Source organism: Hermetia illucens, chromosome 3 (genome assembly GCF_905115235.1).
Source record: "Hermetia illucens chromosome 3, iHerIll2.2.curated.20191125, whole genome shotgun sequence".
NCBI lineage: Eukaryota > Metazoa > Arthropoda > Insecta > Diptera > Stratiomyidae > Hermetia > Hermetia illucens.
In genome coordinates this window covers 78,163,534-78,185,278 of record NC_051851.1, presented here as the reverse complement: position 1 = coordinate 78,185,278, position 21,745 = coordinate 78,163,534, and the positions used below count along the sequence as shown (strand labels likewise).

Genomic DNA, 21,745 nt, shown 5'->3' with positions numbered 1-21,745 from the left:
TGTACGTCTCGGGTGGTTCTTGCCATGATGTCGATATCATCAGCATAGGCCAGTAGTTGCATGGACTTAAAGAGGATCGTACCTCTTGCATTTACCTCAGCATCACGGATCACTTTCTCGAGGGCCAGGTTAAAGAGAACGCATGGTAGGGCATCCCCTTGTCGTAGATCATTGTTGATGTCGAATGGTATTGAAAGTGATCCTGTTGCTTTTATCTGGCCTCGCACATTGGTCAGGGTCAGCCTAGTCAGTCTTGTTAGTTCCGTCGCGTACCGAATTCTCTCATCTCCGTGTACAGTTTTACCCTGGCTATGCTATCATAGGTGGCTTTAAAGTCGATCAATATATGGTGCAACTGATGTTCATATTCCATCACTATTTCCATCGCTTGCCTGATCTGATCTGTTGCTTATTTGCCTGGAGAATGAAGCTATCCGGCCTAGCAAAATAGCGGAAAATATCTTATAGATGCTACTCAGCAACGTGGTGCCTCTATAATTGCTGCACTGTGTGATATCTCCCTTTTTATGTATGAGACAGATAATGCCTCGTTGCCAATCGTCAGACATTGATTCGTTGTCCCATATATTGAGCACAAGTTGATGAACCACTTGGTGTAATTGGTCGCCTCCATATTTAACCAATTCGGCTGTAATTCCATCGGCTCCTGGCGACTTATGATTTTTTAGCCGATGAATTGCACGGACTGTTTCTCCTAAACTTGGTGGTGGCAGTATTTGTCCGTCGTCTTCAGTTGGCGGGACCTCCAACTCACCCATGTTCTGGATGTTCAGTAGCTCATCAAAGTACTCAACCCATCGGTCCAATATGCCCATTCTGTCGGAAATCAGATTTCCCTCTTTGTCTCGGCAGGATGAGCATCGAGGTGTATAAGGTTTCATCCTGCTGACTTGTTGGTAAAACTTGCGTGCCTGGTGCGGTTGCTCCCTGTACTTTTCGAGTTCACATACTGGTTGGTTCTCCCAGACTTCCTTTTTCCGTCTGACAAGTCGTTTCTCCGCTCGCCGTAGTTCGTGATAAGCCTCTGCGCGTGCCCGCGTTCTTTGAGAATGCAATATTACTCGGAAATCGGTATTCTTCCGTTCCGTTGCTAGCTTACATTCATCGTCAAGTCAGCCGTTCCGACTTTTATTGCGGCTGGGGCCAAGTATATTTGTGGCCGTATTTATGTTAACGTTCTTCAGGTGGTTGTGAAGATCATTTGTTGATGCTCCATCTCCAGGACCTCTCTTGACTGCGGCTATTGTGGCATCCATTTCCCTCTTGTAGGTGTCGCGGAGTGCTGTGGATGGCTTCAGTGTTAACTCTTATCTGGTTGTCAGAGGCGATTCTTGGTGGTGCTGTTATTCGAACACATGGTCAATTTGGTTGAAAGTGGTCCCGTCTGGAGAGGCCCACGTATGTTTGTGAACCGCTTTCCGCGCAAACAGGTACTTTGAACAACCATTTCGTGTGACTCTGCTAATTGAATGATCCGCAGTCCGTTATCATTTGTATTTTGGTGTAAGCTATGGGAGCCAACGTATTGCCTGAAGACGGGCTCCTTCCCTACTTGGCTGTTAAAATTCCCAAGTATGATTTTGATATCATATCTGGGACAGTCTTCGAGGGTTCGTTCTACTGCCTCGTAGAAGGTATACTTCTCCGACTCTGCAGTCTCCTCTGTAAGGGCGTGAATGTTAATGAGGCTTATATTTCTAAACTTGCCTCGCAAGCGCAGAGTGCATAGCCGTTCGCTTATGTTTTGAAAGCCGATAACAGCAGGTTTTATTTTTTGGCTGACTAAGAAACCTACTCCGGGCACATGGTTTATTGGATAATAATAATAATCGTTGGCGCAACAATCCATATGAAGTGTGTTAGAGCACTTCATTCAAGACCGTTTCGGTACACTACACTATACTGTAGGAGGCAATGTGGTCAGCATGGTGCTCGCCCGAGATTATTATTCTGATTTGACTCAGGTACTAATTCACAGCTGAGTCGACTGGTATCCGACATACAGCCACGATAACAAGTCTCCCCGCCACCAGTGAGATTTGAACTGCCGCCATCCGGATATTGAATGGCGCTCAGATTACTAGGCTATATCTTGAATGCAATCTTGAGAATCGAATATTTACCAAATTGTTGGAAGAGTGCAATCATAAGAATGATTCCAAAACCTGGGAAGGATGTTACGCAAGTCAAATCGTATAGACCTACAAGCCTTGTTCCGACAATATCGAAAATATTCGAAAAATACTACTCCAGAAGCTATTGCCAATTCTAGCAGACAGCAATGTTATACCTGATCACCAATTCGGATTTAGAAAGGAGCACAATATAATAGAACAAATCCACCGGATTGTATCAGAAATAAACAATGCTCTAGAAAGCAGAAGATATTGTGCAGCAGTATTTCTAGAAGTGGCTCAAGTATTCGTCAAGGTTTGGCACGCAAGTCTTGTTAAGAAAATAAAACGTCTACTCCCTGGTTGTTTCCATAATCTGTTAATATCGTATTTAACGCAGCGGTGATTCCAGGCGAAATACAAGGATGTTCTTAGTGAACAATATAAGATCAGAGCAGAAGTTACTCGGTGTAGTGTAGTGTACTTGGTCCTGTACGGTATCTTAGCTACACCGCCGGTTGTTACCTGTTAACGGGTCAACCACCACAGCTACCTTTGCTGACAACATGACAATGTTAAGTTCACACGCAGATCCAAAACTAACTTCACTGCAATTGGAATGGCATCTAAGGCTTCAGATGTGGAGGATAAAAGTAAACGAATGGAAGGGTATACAAGTAACTGTCACTTTGCGAAAAGGAAATTGTACTCAAGTGAAGATTAACAACATCGCTTGTACACAACACATGGAGGCAGAAAAAATCCTGTGGTGTATATGCGGTGCTTCCTGGTATTTTCTCAACGTCAGTCTCCATAAGGACAACAGTGGAGGACATTTTTTTCGGATTTTTAGGTTGGGTAGTTTCCGAAAATGAGTGCTGTCTCACTTTAGGTGCGTACACTTTGACTCCTTACTCGCACACTTTACAATTCACGTCAAAACTAGTACCAGTTTCAGAAAATACTAACCGAACCCTTCCATTTGATTTCCCACACGACTATTCTCCTCTGTCGGCGTTATTTGAAATTCACAGTGATGGCAACTAGCGGGGTTTAAGAAAACAGTCAAAATATTCTCTGCTCGACGTAAATCACATATAAAATAAAAGGGATAAAAATTTGTAGGCTAGCATCTTACAAATTCCGACATTATACTGGTACCGAAACGTCCTTAGATAGGGACTGACTTTACGACTAACACCTTTGGTTATCGAAAACGGCTGATGATTGGCCTCTGAAACATGGATAGTGACTATCACTGTCACTCACAAACTCCAAGCTTTCATCAATTAATGTCGGTGTCGTGTTATGTTATCATAGTATTTTGGGATAAGACGATAGCTAAGGACGAAGTTGGTCGGCGTATGACCCAAATATCCGTAGGTGAGTTGGTCAGGAAACGGAAGTGACAGTGGATAAATTACACATTAAGGAAGGACGACAATTCAATTGCGGGGTATGCCATATAAAGTAACTTACTAACCCAGGATGACTGATGACTGGGTTGCCCTACAACCACGTGGCATATTACAGTGAAGGAGAGTGGAAGTTTCCTGGAAAATCATGGAAGGAATCAAAGCGCATTCCGGGAAACCGACAATATTGGCGCGTATACATGGTTGGCGCTATGCCCCATATTGTGAACTATGGCAACCATATATACTTGATAACAAATGACTTGCATGTCGGTAAGAGGTTCTGATATTAAAGTAGTTTTCTGGGAAGAGTATTCGTGCTGTAGTGGAATGCAATTCAAGTTTAATAAATTTGTCATAAGTCCTTCACCATGGTCTATTTCTCAACATTCAAAAATGTAAATTTCTCGCCGCTGAAATTTCTGGGTTATTTCTGGACAAGCGATCACGAGATTTCGGCTGCCTAAGACAGCAAAAAACCACAGAAGGCTCTTGGGCATGGCAAACTATTACCGTCGTTACCTGTCCTAAACCGCTCACCACAAGTCCCTCCTTAACCTATTCCTGCCTGGGTGTAAAAGCAGGCAATCGCGAGAGGTCCTCCTCCTCTAATAGCCATCGAGGCGTTCGAGACCATCGAGCAGCGGTTAGTGGACTTTACATTTTTGGAATTTTCACAAAACAGAAGTTGACGACCCTTGGGCCTCTTCTTGTAGCAGTTGAATCTCACTCAATTAGGCACTATTAGGCACGTATCTGAATAGCGAATACTTTTTTCTTTTAACTTGAGGGCAGGCCGTTCACTTTGTTCACGGTAAATAAGTCCCTTACTTTTGCCTTACGTCAAAAGCTCGACAAAACGTTCCCTAGCCAACTTTTATTTAACCTGCATAAGCTAGTGTTTTAGTGTTATAGTTGTTATAGTAGACCAGGGAATATATTTCGAAGCTACTCTCTTCTTGAAGCTCGGGAAGCTCTTAACTTTCATACGCCGGCAGACAATTACGTGGCAGCTGTGGTCCAATCATCATCATCATCAACGGCGTAACAACCGGTATCCGGTGTAGGCCTGCCTTAATAAGGAACTCCAGACATCCCGGTTTTGCGCCGAGGTCTACCAATTCGATATCCCTAAAAGCTGTCTGGCGTCCATCTTAGGCAGGGTCTGCCTCGTCTTCTTTTTCTACCATAGATATTGCCCCTTATAGACTTTCCGGGTTGGATCATCCTCATCCATACGGATTAAGTGACCGGCTCACCGTAACCTATTCAGCCGGATTTTATTCACAACCGGACGGTCATGGTATCGCTCATATATTTCGTCATTGTGTAGGCTACGGAATAGTCCATCCTCATGTAGGGTGCGAAAAATTCTTCGGAGGATTCTTCTCTCGAATGCGGCCAAGAGTTCGCAATTTTTCTTGCTAAGAACCCAAGTTTCCGAGGAATATATGAGGACTGGTAAGATCATTGTCTTGTACAGTAAGAGCTTTGACCCTATGGTGAGACGTTTCGAGCGGAACAGTCTTTGTAAGCTGAAACAGGTTCTGTTGGCTGACAACAACTGGCGCGGATTTCATCATCGTAGCTGTTATCGGTTGTGATTTTCGACCCTAGATAGGAGAAATTATCAGCGGGTGAACAACTTGGCCACCGTGGCATCTAATGCTACAAGTGTTTTAGATTTGGAAAAGGAAGTGTTCAAGCGAAGTACCACTCTACCAAGGACACCAGTAACAAAACCGAAGAAGGGTGAAATGAAAGCAGATCGTTGGACAACAAAAACAGCAACAACATCGACCACACATATTCAAGAGGAGCAGCAACAGGAGGTACTCCAGGACCAGGAAAAGGACCCATTCAGAAGAAGTTCGTCAACTTTGAGATCTCCGCCAATGCCAAACATCAAAAAAGATAAAACGAAGGGAAGGCCAATGAATGCCAAATGTGAAGGAGTATTTAAAAGTAGCAATCTGGTTAGGAATCATCATGGAGAGCAGAGCCCTGAAGCAGAGGAATTACTCTTCACACAGCTTGGTGCAAAAATAGTGGAGCTGTCTGAGTTCATCAAGGACAAGCACAACGTCCACCAAGCCATAAAAAATATGGTCAGAGCAATTAGAGTGCCCTACAACAAATCGCAGCAGGAGGAACAAAATTCCAAGGGTAAGTCGAAATCTATTGCCCCAACGGTGTCACAAGCGACCCAAGTGACACCTAATCGTATTGCAATCGGCCTGCCCCCAAACAAGAGAGTGCGGGAAGGAGATGTGGATCCTCTGGGAAGTCAACAGGCGCCTAAGAGGAAAAAAGCCATACAAATAGTTCCGAAAAACGGAACTAAAGGCACCGAAGAGAGAAAGCAGGTCCCCCAAGTGCGAGCTCCGGCAATCGACTCGACAAAATCCAAGGGGAATGAAAAAGGTGATTGGACCAAGGTAGTTAAGAAAAAGGCGAAGAAAAAGGCAAAGGTGCGAATTCGCCCAGAAGCGATTGTAATCTCCAGCAATGGAAGTTTGTCTTACGCGGAGATATTGAAAAAGGTCAAAGCTGACCCCGACCTAAAAGATCTAGGTGGAAATGTCAGCAAGATTCGAAGGACCCAAAAGGGTGACCTCATGTTTGAGCTGAAAGAAACCAGTTTGGGGAAAACTGATGGCTTCCGAACTCAGGTTAAGAACTCACTTTGGGAGAATGTCACAGTACGGATCCAAAAACATGAGGTCTATATACAGTGCAAGGATCTCGATGAAGTGACATCCAAAGGAGAAATTTGTACTGCCTTGATGGAACAGTTTAAGCTGGAGGAACTTGCCGAAGAGTCCATTGTGAGTTTGCGGAAAGCCTATGGCAATACTCAGGCGGCCACATTGCGATTGCCAGTGGACGCCGCGCAGAAGTTATTGGCGGCCGGGAAGGTTCGAATCGGATGGGTTGTCTGCCGTCTGAGAGAGCAGATTTCTTTAAAGAGGTGCTTCAAGTGCCTCGCGTTTGGCCATTTCGCGAAGGCATGCACCAGCGGCATTGATCGGTCCGATCGATGCAGAAGGTGTGGGGAGAAAGGCCATATTGCCAAAGCGTGCAATAGGGAGCCCAAATGTTTATTATGTGAAGGAAGTGAGGGACGGGATTACCGGCATATTGCCGGAAGTGCTAAATGCCCGGAATTTAGGAAGGCGCTGACTTCAATGAAAAAATGAGGTTTATTCAAATAAACCTCAATCATTGTAGGGTGGCTCAAGATTTCCTCGGGCAGACCATCTGGGAATCCGAGGTGGAAATTGCGATCATTAGCGAACCTTATAGAAACCGTCACGGTGGCGTGTGGGTTATAGATACGTCTGGTGGAACGGCGATATGGGCATGCGGTCGACAGGCCATCCAATGTACTGGGAATCAAACATAGAGCGGCTTTGTGTGGGCGAAAATAAACGGGGTATATGTGTACAGCTGTTACGCCCCACCAAGCCTGACACTGCCCGAATTCGAGGAAATGCTTGACAGCCTTGTTCTCGACGCAAGGGGTCCCACAGGGCTCCGTATTGGGCCCACTGCTGTGGAACATCATGTACAACGATGTTCTTAATCTTCCCCTTCCGGAGGAAGCCACGGTGGTGGGCTATGCCGATGATGTAGCGCTGGTTGTTGTCGCAAAGCATCTCGAAGATGCTGAGTTATACGAGTTATGCGAAGCGATCAGAGCTGTTAAGGGTTGGCTTCAGAGTTCTGGTCTGACACTTGCGAAGGAAAAAACGGAAGCGATCCTTATCACCAAGCGCCGTAAAAGAAATTTTGCCCGTATTCAAATTGAGAATCATATCATCACTTCTAAGCCTGCGATCAAATACTTGGGAGTGATGATAGATGGGGGGGGGGGGGGGGGGCATGGAGCATATCGCATGGAGGATATCGCCAGTACCTGTTCAGGTTTAAACTGGATACCTCACCCGATTGTCCAAACTGCGATGGAGTCCCAGAGGACCCAGAGCATGTATTCTTCCATTGTCCAAGGTTTGTGGAGGAAAGGAAGGACTTAGAGGAGACTCTAGGAGAGGTGCTTGTACCAGAGAATCTGGTGCGAAGAATGGTAATATGTCATGAAGACTGGGATGCGATCAACTCCATGGTCGTATCTATCCATAGCAAACTGCGAAAGGCAGAGGAGATCAGAAAAGCGCGGTTACGTACGCCGCGTAGAGACGAAAGGGGACGAAGCTAAAATGAGCTGACTCCGCCCCGTGATGTAATACCGTACGGTGGTTCCACGGGGTTTGGAGGGAGTCGGGGATGGTTTTAGTGGGTAAGAATCCCACACGCTGGCGTATCCAGGCCAGTGTCTTTTGAAGATTTCCACCTCCTCAAAAAAAAAAGGTTAAAGAGGACGCATGATAGGGCATCCCCTCGTCGTAGACCGTTGTTGATGTCCAATGGTATTGAGAGTGATCCTGCTGCTTTTATCTGGCCTCGCACATTGGTCAGGGTCAGCCTAGTCAGTTTTGTTAGTTTCGTCGCGATACCGAATTCTCTCATGGCCGTGTACAGTTTTACCCTGGCTATGCTATCATAGGTGGCTTTAAAGTCGATGAATAGATGGTGCAACTGTTGTTCATATTCCAGTAGTTTTTCCATCGCTTGCCGCGGAGAGAAAATCTGATCTGCTGCTGATTTGCCTGGAGTGAAGCCTCTTTGGTATGGGCCAATGATGTTCTGGGCATATGGGGCAATCCAGCCTAGCAAGATAGTGGAGAATATCTTATAGATGGTACTCAGCAACATGATACCTCTATAATTGCTGCACTGTGTGATATCTCCCTTTTTATGTATAAGACAGATAATGCCTCGTTGCCAATCGTCAGGCATTGATTCGCTGTCTCATACCTTGAGCACAAGTTGATGAACCACTTGGTGTAACAGGTCGCCTCCATATTTAACCAATTCGGCTGTAATTCCATCGGCTCCTGGCGACTTATGATTTTTTAGCTGATGAATTGCACGGACTGTTTCTCCTAAACTTGGTGGTGGCAGTATTTGTCCGTCGTCTTCAGTTGGCGGGACCTCCAACTCGCCGATGTTCTGGTTGTTCAGTAGCTCATCAAAGTACTCAACCCATCGCTCCAATATGCCCATTCTGTCGGAAATCAGATTTCCCTCTTTGTCTCGGCAGGATGAGCATCGAGGTGTATAAGGCTTCATCCTGCTGACTTGTTGGTAAAACTTGCGTGCCTGGTGTGGTTGCTCCCTGTACTTTTCTAGTTCACATACTTGTTGGTTCTACCAGGCTTCCCTTTTCCGTTTGTGAAGTCGCTTCTCGGCTCGACGGAGTTCATGATAAGTCTCTGCGCGTGGCCGCGTTTTTTTAGAATACAACATTACTCGGTATGCGGCATTCTTCCGTTCCGTTGCTAGCTTACATTCATTGTCAAACCAGCCGTTCCGACTTCTTTTGCGGCTGGGGCCAAGTATGTTTGTGGCCGTATCAATGATAACGTTCTTCAGGTGATTGTCAAGATCATTTGTTGATACTTCATCTCCAGGTCCTCTGTTGACTGCAGTTATTGCGGCATCCATTTGCCTCTTATAGGTGTCGCGGAGGGTTGTGTTGTGGATGGCTTCAGTGTTCACTTTCACCTGATTGTCAGAGGGGATTCTAGTTGGTATTGTTATTCGAGCTCGGAGCACCATGCCAACGATATAGTGATCCGAGTCTATAGTGGCCCCCCTATATGTTCTGACATTCATCAAGGCTGAGAGGTGATGGCGTTCGATCAACACGTGGTCAATTTGATTGAAAGTGGCCCCATCTGGAGAGGCCCACGTATGTTTGTGGACCGCTTTCCGCGCAAACCAGGTGCTTCCAACAACCATTTCGTGTTACCCTGCTAATTGAATAATCCGCAGTCCGTTATCATTTGTTTTTTCGTGTAAGCTATGGGAGCCAACGTATCGCCTGAATATGAATGAATGCATATGTTAAAATCCCGAAGTATGATTTTGATATCATACCTGGGGCAGGCTTCGAGGGTTCGTTCTACTGCCTCATAGAAGGTATCCTTCTCCGACTCTGCAGTCTCCTCTGTAGGGGCGTGAACGTTAATGAGGCTCATATTCCTAAACTTGCCTCGCAAGCGCAGATTGCATAGCCTTTCGCTTATGTTTTCAAAGCCGATAACAGCAGGTTTCATTTTTTGGCTGACTAAGGAACCTACTCCGAGCACATGGTTTACTGGATGACCGCTACAATATACGGTGTAGCGGTTCTTCTCCAGGAAAGCGGTCCCTGTCCATCGCATCTCTTGTAACGCTGTTATGTCAGCCCTATATTGGGACAGGGTATCGGGTTGCTGCTCATCAGCTTCATCTCTGTACAGGGAGCGCACGTTCCATGAGAAAATGCGCAAATCGTTTATCCGTTGTCGTTGCCGTGTCCGTCGTTTTAAAGTCCGTCCTGTCCGAGGCTCCTGTTGTGGCTTCGTAACAAGTTGTTTTCCGTGTAGGGTTGTCAGCCCTACCCAACCCCCAACCTGGAGGACCAGTTGGTACAATTTATTCCGTTTTTAGGCGCGGGAGGCTCGCCTTCATCCTTCTCCGTCTGCAGCTTGTCGTTAAGAAAGAGCTCCCAGCGGTCAGAGTCCCAGCGGTGGAGATAGGGTGGTGGTCCAATAGGATGCTGGAAAATTGGCATAGGGCATTGCCTTTCGCGTTGCTTGTTAGTCAGTGCTTAACATCCCTAGGGCCATTGAAATCTGCATACACGTTCTGGTGAGAACTAATGCCACCAGAGAGGCAGCTGCAGCCACTATACGAGGGCTCCTATAAGGTCTCAAGTGCGGGATGTATCTGTTCAGACATTGAAGGCAGGTCCAAGACGATCCCCTTCCTTTCTTCCAGGGGACGTACGGCTCTCGCCAAAACCTCTTAGCTTCTCATGGGATTGGAGTGCTATGGTGAAGCGATACTTGACCCTATCCACACGCATTCATCTCTCACGGCAGACTTAAGATATTCATATTTTCATCAAGTCCTAAAGAACCGTCTGAAACTGAAGATTCCCTATTTGTCGGTAGTAATCTCACAAAAATTAAAACCCTTTTAAATAAATAAATTGGAGGACCAGTGTCCCACCACCAAAGTTCAGGCTTTATTCTTCATATTTCCATTTAGAATGATTAAGCAGGCCCTTGTCAGCTCCAAAGAGGACTTTTTGGAAGGAAGTGTCCTAGTTGAAAATCATTGAGAAGAGATTATGTTGGAACGCATCGTATGTTTTCATTAGCCATTCTTCTGTTTTGACTGTAAGTTCATAATATAGCTTTACGTTACGTTTACATTTCCATATGAAATTCCAGTTTTATTACAATTATCATTTCTTTCCAGTTCTTTATGGATATGACTGCCATTATAACAATCGTCGCAATTGCTAATTATTGGCTGCTGATTCCAGCAATCATCATTATCGTGGTCTTCTACATTATTTGCAATATTTTCATACGTACAACCCGTAGCTTGAAGCGAGTTGAATCATTAAGTAAGCGATACATCCTTAAGGACTAGAGTAAGATTTGGTGATAGCTTTCACTAATTACAAATCCTCATTGATAGGTCGAAGCCCAATATATTCGCATACGAATCAAACTTTCCAAGGACTAACAACTATTCGAGCGTTTGGCGCAGAAGAAACTCTCGAAAAAGAATTCCACGCTCTTGAAAACATTCACACCTCAGTTTGGTATGTCTTCCTGGCAGCAAACAGGGCCCTCTCTCTGTGGCTTGATATTGTCTGCATCATGTATGTGGCTGTCGTTACATTCAGCTTCCTTGCAATGGAAAAGCAATTCAAAAGCGGTGATGTTGGATTGGCTATCATGAATTCTATTAATTTGGTTGGTTTGTGCCAACGAGGTCTCCGACAAACTACTGAAGTGGAGAATTACATGACTTCAGTTGAGAGAGTTCTAGAGTATGCTGAGGTTCGGCCAGAAACCGCTTTGGAAATAGCTGAGGCACCTAAATTAGACAAAGCCTGGCCCGAAAATGGGTCTATTAAATTCATCAACTTCAGCATGAAGTACGCAGAGGATAAGGATTTCATTTTGAGAGATTTGAATTTTTCAATCAAAGGCGGTGAAAAGGTGGGAATAGTAGGAAGGACAGGAGCTGGTAAATCTTCGATTATTCAGGCTATATTTCGTCTGGCTATTAACCATGGAGTGATTGAAATTGACGGAATAGATACAAATCAGTTGGAACTGCATGATTTGCGGAGTAATATCTCAATTATTCCCCAAGATCCAGTTTTATTTTCGGGAACACTTCGTTATAATTTGGATCCATTTGGTACTACTGATGATGAATCAATTTGGAAAGTCCTAAAGGATGTTGAGCTCAAAGAATATGTTTCCAACCTGCCTGAGGGACTCGAATATGCTATGTCCGAAGGAGGGTCTAACTTCAGCATGGGACAAAGACAGCTAGTATGCTTGGCACGCGCTATTTTAAGGAATAATAAAATTTTAATATTAGATGAAGCAACGGCCAACGTCGATCCAGAGTAAGTAGCCGCTTAGCTTTTGCAGTCCCGTTTGAATAATTAATAATGGTTACTTGTATTTCCAGGACTGATCAATTTATTCAGAAAACTATCCGTGCAAAGTTTGAAAATTGTACAGTGTTGACCATAGCCCATAGACTGCATACTGTTATGGATAGTGACAGAATCGTTGTAATGGATAATGGTCGTGTTGTCGAAATTGGCCATCCACACATTTTGTTGGGTCAAAATAATGGATACTTGCGAAAATTGGTCGAAAGATGCTGCCCTAATACATCGATGGCACTTAAAAATATTGCCAAAAATAGCTTCGAAAGAAAATTGTCAAATGATAACTGTAAATAATGTTTATTTTGAAAGAGAAAATGTTGAGTACTGGCCTGCTAGTATGTTTTTTAAACAACAGAGAGCTTTATCCCAACCAAATTTCCTTTATTTTCTTTTTAATTTCTTAGCAGAGCAATAGAATAGGATTTCCCCTGAAAACAGTTTTAAAAAAATCATAAGTGAGAAGAGGAAGCTTAAAATAGTATATTGTAACTATCTCTCAGCGTGAAAAAAGGAGTTCACACTAACTATTCCAACAATGTGTATAGATGTGGTAGCAGGACCCGCAAATCTAGCTAGGGATGCCACGGCTTTCGGCAAACTGCACGCTGCCGATCATAGATCTCAAAAATGCTTTGGATGGATTATAAAGACTTTGTTAAAATTAGGTGTTGATAGGTTCTTAGCTATGCCAATCGTGAATTGCCTTCCAGGGAGAATTTTATTGTAACAGTTGCGTTTCGGCGGAGATGGTACCAGTATATACTGAGTGGATGACTCAGTTTTTTCATACTGGTTGATGCAAGACCTGAGACAGGAATTTTCACGAGACATTCAGGGACTATCCCGGATACCTTGATATCAGTATACTCCTGGTAAGGTTTCGTCATCTATTGCCACTTCTAATGAGTCCCCGCTCGTCGTGAGTAAGCCTTTGCAACATTCGCTTACTGCATCACGGTCAGCAAACCATAGCGAGTACAGCGTATCTCGGTGCCCCCACGTGGAGGTCTTCCTAGGCTAGGGCCTATCTTATCTTTCTCGACGCTTTCTTTCAACCCTTCTATCCCTCACCCGTCTATTAACGAAACTTCACGTGTTCTTCTAACGATGCTTGGGTCCGCAACGTAATCTGAAAAGCAGACCAACATCGAGATATCGCCCGTACCTAATGCAAGTAAATTCGCGAGATAAAACAGAAAATGAAACACAAAAAATAACAGTTTGATCCCGCGCGTAGAATCGTAAAAGGCTGGACCCGAGTACTGCGATCGAGAGGGAAGATCCACAGCCGATCACATCCTCAATGCTTTCCCTGCTGCAGGTGCCTTTGGTGTTTCCACCCTGCTTTGTCATCCTCACGTCATTAAAATGAGGAATGTCATATGACTTTCGTGGATGAGCAAGACAGAGTGGAAGAGGGTGTCTCCAAATCAAAAATTTAGTTTCGACTCATTTCAATGTAAATCAATACTCACGCAAACGGATCAAATATAAGAAAACTAAAAAAAAAATAATAATTTCTTTAGACTCCGCCGAAGCCGGTCCCAAGCCCGGTTGTGAAAAGAGGAGGGATGGATAGCTTCAGTCTGAATGGCTATACGCCACCGCAGCGTCTCAGGGGGTAGGTGAGGAAAGTGCAGGAACTTTATAGTCTTGCAGATTACTCACTAAGGAGGCTATCTCAATACCTGGCAGCTAGGGATAAAATGCACCACCAAAAATGAGAAGAAGGAGAAATTTAAGGTCCGGTACGGATAACCGGCGGGAGTCGTCTGACTTGGTGACTGGGTCCGGCTCTCGTAATGGACAGCACGGCGTCGAAACCGCTAGTCGTGGGGCGGTTCGATGTCTAGGCGCCACGACGACCAGGAGCACAGCTCCGCCTGCTGCAGCTATTTCGCCACAATCTGTGGCGACCACTTCAGCAGGTTCGCGTACGAAGCGGATGAAATGGACTGAAGAAATGAACCTCTTCATCATCCGCTCCTACTACGAAATAACGGCGGGGGCGGGTACAACATCTTACCGCCCCTTGTTGCACCAGAGATTCGTCGAGCGTTTCCCGCAATTTGCGCACGTGACTGTGCAACGAGTCGCAGACCAGTACCGCTTTATTACTCGCAGCGACACAATCCCGGCCACCATCAGGGAGCGTGTTTGACTTGAAGTCATCGGGGAAACTGGTGACCGAGAGTTGATGGGGGCAGAGGCGGCGGCATCAACAACACAACGTCGCCTTGCAGGTAACAGTTTCAGTACCCGCTGAAGCACTGTTCTCCACCCTCCAGCTGAGGATTCCGCTGAGGTTCGGGACGAATTCCAAAGAGCGTGTATTGAATTCTCGGAAATGGATCCTTTGCATAGGTATTCCCAGGCTCTATGTATCTCCAGCAACTCCGGGAATTCTATCTCAAATCAATGATGAGATTGCATCTCGACTGTGTGCTGATATGTCGCTGTCGCAACTACAATCACTTGTGTATTTTGATGCAGTTACGGCTATCAGATTGCACGGTCAGAAGATTCGCTTTCGTGTTATTGGTTTGAGTGACAAAAGAGATCCACCATGGAAAATTCGTCTGGAACGTCGGCGGGATTCACTAAGGCACGACATTGCTAGACTGATTCAGATCAGCACTGGCAGTGCCAGCCGACGGGTGAGAAATAAAGTACAGAGGGTTTACCGGAACTATGCCATCCCCTGTGAGACACCCGTAGTTGAAATTCTGGACACACTAAAACAGAAACTTTCTGTCATATGCAGTCGGTTACGACGGTATGGCGAAAGTCATTCCAGACGTGTCCAGAATGCAACATATGCGAGGAACCAGCGGAGCTTTTTCAGATCTCTCAACGAATCCCAACAGAGCGTCCAGACAATACAATTCTCGTGACGGAAGCGAAAGAGTATTGGGGTGGTTACCTGCCCAGCATGCTGAGCATGCTGACACGGTGCAGGACCCCGCAGAAACAAGACCGATCACTTGCTTACCAATCCTCTACAATTCATCACGTTCATTATTAATGGAAGGATCAATGCGCACCTCGAGACCAACAATATTCTGTCCGAGGAGCAGAAGGGCTGCCGAGTTGGGTCAAGGGGTTGCAAAGAGCAACTAATTATCGACTCAGTAGTTGTGGGACAAGCAACTAGAGGCCAAAGAAACCTCTTTAGTTGCTATATCGATTATGCCAAGGCTTTTGATAGCGTTCCGCATACCTGGCTAATCGACATCCTACATCTGTATCGCATTGATCCGAAATTAATAAAGTTTTTGGCGACAGTCATGGAAGGGTGGCATACCACCTTGTCAGTCCGTACATCTGAGGATGCTAATACCTCAGAGCCCATCCGTATAAGGAGGGGTATCTTCCAGGGGGATTCGTTGAGTCCCCTTTGGTTTTCTATGGCACTGGACTCCCTTTCATGGCTACTGAATGATGCTAGAGGGCATGGTTTCGCAATAAAGTATGGGCTACGTACTAAGTGCGAACTAACACACTTGATGTACCTAGATGACATCAAGCTGTATGCTGGTACTGACTATGTCTAAATTCCGAATGCATCATCCAAAGTCTGCCGTGGAGCGGATGAACCTGCCTCGTGACATCGGAGGTAGGGGCGTGGTTGACGTGGCGTCACAGCATCATCGCCAAGTCGACTGGCCACGCGCTTATTTTTACAGCAAAGAGCAGGCGAGTCCCTTGCATGCGGCTGTCGGTATGGCAGACTCTGGGCTGACTCCACTCAACTTGAAGGATCGATCTTTCAATCCTCTGAGTGGGTTGAAGTCGGACCAAGAGCGGATCGATGAATGGAAGTGGCTGTGTGCTGGGGAGCTCTTTACTGAGACGGAGGGGTTCATGTGTGCCATTCAGGATGGCGTGGTTGCCACCCGAGCTTATAAAAAGCTCATCATGGAAAAACGGGTGGAGAACGACCAGTGCAGAATGTGTGGTTCGGCATTAGAGACGTTGGATCATCTCATTTCTGGCTGTACTGTTATGGCACCGGTGCAATACATCACCAGGCAAAATGCTGTATGTAAGGTTATCCATCAAAACCTTGCATATAAGCATGGGCTGATCACGGGAACATGACCGGTTTACCGATGTGGACCGCAAGCAGTACTTGATAGTTCTGCTTACATCATGTATGGAGAACGGCAAGTTCTGACTGATCGCCATACCGCACACAACAAGCCTGACTTACTATTAGTTGACAAGACGGGTCGCTCCGCGTATATTATTGATGTTGCTATCCCCCATAATAGCAACATTGAACGGAAATACGTGGAGAAGAAGGTGAACTATGAGCCATTGGCTCGAGAAATCAAACAAATTTGGCGTCTCGAGCGGGTGGTTATAGTTCCCATAATATTGTCAGTTACAGGTATTGTACCTAAATCCCTCACAGCTTCCTCGATGTCCTGGGACTCTCGCACAGTCTGGTTCAAACCGTGCAGAAGTACACCATTCTGCATACTTGCTCGATGTTGCGGGGAGTACTCGACGGATTCTCCCATTGACCTACCACCGGCCACCACCACCAGTGCCCCTTTAGTTTTTAAGTAGGTAGGATCGTCCGAGCCTAAATGCTTGGCACTTAGTGCTAGTATTAGGTAAAATCCGGCATCTTCCGAGATTGTGATAACTCGGAAATGATTTCTCAAAAATATATCAAGAGATTAAACTAAACTTAGACGAATAGAAATAAAAGAGGTAAAAATAGGAAAATAAAAATAAAAAATTAAGAATGACGACTCCGTCATAGCATGTTCGACTTGAGGTCATCACGGGAACTGGTGACCAAGAGTCGATGGCGGCAGAGGCGGTGGCATTAGCGACATCACGCCGCATTGCGGGCAATAGTTTTAGCACTCGCCGAAGTATTCTTCTTCACCGTCCCCCTGAAGCCTCCGCTGAAGTTCGGGACGGACTCCAAGAGCGCGTATAGAATTTTTGGAAATTGATCCTTTGCGAACACCAGGTATTTCGTCTGTTAGTTTGCGTCTCCATTAACTCCGAGAATTCTATCTCAAATCAATGATAAGATTGCTTCTAGATTGTGTGCTGATATGTTACTCCTGAAACTATAATTGTGGTGCAGTTTTTTCAAATCACTCAACGAATCCCAACAGAGTGTTCAGACAGTAGAGAGACGCAAAGCCTCTGATCACTAACACTCAGTTGCTTACCGTCGAAGAAGCCACTTTGCTGGACATGAGTTTTGCGGATGAAAAGGAGGTGTGACGAGGCATTGAAAAACTGCAGAGGCGCTGGTATGGAACTTCTGGTATAAAAAATTGACCAGTATACATGGTCGGCTGGCAAACAGCATAGAATAGGTCATAGGTCGGCCTGACGAATATCCACCTTTCCTCCCTTCGGAAATTACTTACCTTGTTCCTAAAAACTACACGTTGCAGGACCCCGCAGACACAAGACCAACTACTTACTAAGGTGAGGCAGCGTCTGAAGAGTTGCCTCTGCCCTGGACGAAACCGTTTGTCCTACAATTTTTGAATGCTTGGGTGCCATGCCCCAAACGAGGGATCCGCGGACCAAATAAACGTGGGAGTAAGCTGCTCTCCATTTGGTCCGGTCCAACAACAAGTGGTTGTGGACTTAGGATCCCTCACTTATCCTAAACAACCAACTACTTGCTTACCAACCCTCTCCCAATTCATGACGTCCGTTATTGGGGGAAGGGGAAGGGGAAGGCGAATGCGCACCTCGAGATCAACAAAATTTTGCCAGAGGAGCCAGAGGAGCTGCTGATTTGGATTAAGCGGTTGGATCGAGCAACTCATTATCGACTCGATAGTTGTAGGACGGCATGTAGAGGACAAAGAAATTTCTTTAGTTGATATATCAATATCTTAGATCGGCATTGTTTTTGCCATCAGTCATGGAAGGTTGCTAATACCTCGGAGTTCAACCGTATACGGAGAGGCACTTTCGCCGGTCTAAGGTTAGTAAAATAAACACTGGAAAATACTTGCTGAACCAACACCAGCAGCTCCACTACCAAACCCTGTCTTCACCTTCGCGTGCTTATCGCTGGGACTTCTTTCCTAATGGAAAACGATAGACGAAGATGGATGAAGGCGACCTCCCGCGCCCTGAAAATGGAGGAGATCGTACTGATTCTCCAGGTTGGAGGTTGGGTAGGGCTGCAACCCTATATTAAAAACCAAAGTTACGAAGCCACAATAGGAGCCTCGGACTGGATGGATTTTAGAATGATGAACCCGGCAATGAAAACAGACGGATCTGCGCATGTTCTCATGACCCGTGCGCTCCCTGTACAGGCCGAATACTGTCCAGCAGCTAGCATATACCCCAATATAGGGCTGATGTAAAAACGTTGCAGGAGATTGGCTTAACAGGGACCGGTTTCCTGAAGAAGAAATAAAACATAAGCGAAATGCTATGCACTTTACGTTTGCGATGTAAACTTTGAAATATGAGCTTTATTAACCATCATGCTCCAACAAAGGAGACTGCATGTTCGGAGAAGAATACCTTTTCCGAGGCAGGAGAATGAACCTTCGAGGCCTACCCCAGGTATGATATCAAAATCATACTTCGAGATTTTAGCAGTCAAGAGCCTATATTCAGACGATACGTCGACTTCCATAGCTTACATAAAAACACATATAAACGGACTGCCGATTATTCAGTTAGTAGTATTACACGAAATGGTTGTTGGAAGTACTTGGATGGCGCGGACCACTTTCAACCAAATTTGACACGTGTTAATTGAACGCCGCCATGCCTCAGCCTTGATGAATGACAGAATTTATAGGGGGGCCAATATAGACTCGGATCACTATCTCGTTGCCATAGTGCTCTGAGCTCGAATAAGAACATAGCCCATAATCTCCTCTAACAACCAGGTCAGAGTGAACATTGAAGCCATTCACAAGTAACACCTACCTTAAGTAACACCTATAAGAGGGGAATGGGTGCCGCAATAACTGCAGTTATTGAACAGGTCCGGGAGATATACCATCAAGAAATAATCTTCTCAACCACCTGAAGAACCTTGTCATTGATAAAGCTATAAATATAACAAATTTGGACCCAGCCCCAAAAAAAGTTAGAACGATTGGTTAGACGACGAATGTAACCTAGCAACGGAACGGAAGAATGCTGCATACCGAGCAATGCTACACTTTCAAAGAACGCGGACATTCACAAAGATTTATAATGAATTTCATCGAGTGGTGAAATGGCTCCACGACCAGAAAAAAGAAGCTTGGGAGAACGAAGAAGTCTGTGAACTTTTAAAGTGCAGGGAGCAACTAAGTCAACAGAATTAAGCAGCACATACCTCGATGCTCATCCTGCTGATACAAAGAGGGAAATCTGATTTTCGACTAAATGGGCACATTGGAGCGATGGGTTAAATATTATACTTTGATGAACTGCTCAACAACCAAAATATCCGCAAATTGGAGGTCCCGCGAACTGAGGACAACGGACAAATACTGCCACCGCCGAGCATGGAAGAAACATTCCATGCAATTCATCCACTTAGAAAATATAAGTCGCCAGAAGCCGATGGAATTCCAGTCGAATTGGTTAAATATGGGGGCAACCAACTACATAAAGCGGTTCATCAACTAAAGGTGTGGGACAGCGAATCAGTGCCTGACGTTCATTCCAAAGAGGCTTCACTACACGCAAATCAGCAACAGACCAGATTTTTCTTTGCGGAATATGGCTATTTTTTCGTTAATTGTAAGGCCGCCTATGATTGTAAAGCCAGGGTAAAACCATACACGGCCATGATAGAATTCGGTATCCTGATTAAATTTATGAGACTACCCTAGGCTGACATTGACCATTTTATGAAAGCAGACAAAAGCAGTAGGATCACTCCCGAGACCATTCGACATCAACTACAGTCTAAGATAAAGGGTTGCCTTATCATACGTCCATTCTCTTTAAGTTCACCCAACTATTGGATTCTGTTGACGATATTGTCCTTAAGGGAAGAACAACTAAGATGTATAGTGTTCCTTCATGTAGATCCAGTAGACTGCGCGAGATCTTGGGCTGCAAATTAATAAAGGACAGACGAAGCACATAGTGGCAACGCTAGCACCAAAAAATAATGAAACAACGGTATCAAATCGCACTGGCCAAATAAGAACAATAAAGATAGAAGGCAACAAATTTGAGTGCTACGATGATGAAATCTGCACACGGTTGTTGGCAGCCAATAAAGCCTATTTCAACTTACACTTCCAAAACGTCTCACCATGAGGTCAGAGGTCTTACTGCACAAGACAATGATTAGTCAGTTTTCACGTATTTATTGGAGACTTGGGTTCTCATCAAGAAAAATTACGAATTCTTAGCCGCGTTCGTGAGAAGCATCTTCCGAGGCATCTTCCGATGAGGCTAGACGATTCCCTAGCTTACATAACGATGAAATCTGGTCTGGTTGTGGATAAAATCTGGTTAAATAAGCTGCGATGGGCGGGTCACCTAACCCACATGGATGAGGAAAGTATATTAGGGCAATATCTATGGTAGAAAAAGAAGACGAGGCAGACCCTGCCTAAGATGGAGCGATGGCGTAGGCCAGGACGACAGACAGCTTCGAGGGATACCGAGTTGTTGGACCTCGGCGCAGAGACGGGGTTTCTGAAGTTCTTCATTAAGACAGGCCTAGATGGCGTACCGGTTGTTGCGCCGTTGATGATCTTCCGAGGGAATTCGTTGAGTCGTGTTTGGTTCTTTATGGCACTGCAGCCCCTTTCATTGCTACTGAATGATGCTAGAGGGCATCGCCTTATAATCAAAATTTTCCACATGTTGAGTGCGAGCTGATACATTTGATGTAGTTAGATGACATCAAGTTCTATGCTGGTACTGATGACCATCTCAGCCTATTACGAATAGTTAATATGTTTTAAGGTGATATTCGGATGGAATTTGGATTAGACAAGTGTCGAATGCAAGCCCTCCATAAAAAGTCATCACGAGTTGCATCCGGGACATAACATTGGTGACCTTCACCTCCAAGCTCCATCCAAACAGACTTCTACAAATACCTAGAAATTCTGCATAGAACTCATGCCCATCGGAATCGAATTGTTTTTAGCAGCCATTTGTCGAACAAATAGCTTCGCGTTTCGAAACTTTTCGCTGAGCTAGAATGATTTATGTGTGCCATTCAAGATTGCGTGGTCCCCAACAATGCTTGTAAGTAGCTCATAATGAAAGGGCGGGTGGTGCGGTGAGCTTGTGTATATGATCTGCATATATCGAATTTTCTATATGCTTCGGAAACGGCCACCATGTTTTGGTGTCGGACTGATTTTTCGGATGCTCCACACCACGAAATCGCTTACCGCGTTTGGTAAGAATTTCTGCGAAAATAGCTGGACATTGTTAGGTTAACATGGTGGGACTCTGCGAAATTTCATATAGAGTTTTTTTCAGATTTTGCGGTTGGATAGCCTCTGAGAACGGGACTTGTTGTACTTTTTGGGGCACACATTTTGTGCTCTCACACCCCTGTATAATAATAATAATCGTTGGCGCAACAATCCATATTGGATCAGAGCCTTGAAGTG

General features: G+C 45.1%; 1 protein-coding gene across 1 annotated transcript in view; it reads left to right on the top strand.

Annotated features, from left to right (window-relative positions):
* The window catches only part of LOC119652529 (probable multidrug resistance-associated protein lethal(2)03659), a 36,802-nt gene extending 24,321 nt beyond the window's left edge, over positions 1–12,481 (top strand). The window contains exons 5-7 of the mRNA XM_038056730.1: positions 10,925–11,075; positions 11,150–12,098; positions 12,164–12,481. Of these exons, the coding sequence (XP_037912658.1) occupies positions 10,925–11,075; positions 11,150–12,098; positions 12,164–12,443 (1,380 nt within the window). The 3' untranslated portion in view covers positions 12,444–12,481. The remainder of the gene's footprint in view (positions 1–10,924; positions 11,076–11,149; positions 12,099–12,163) is intronic.
* The last annotated feature ends 9,264 nt before the right edge of the window (positions 12,482–21,745 follow it).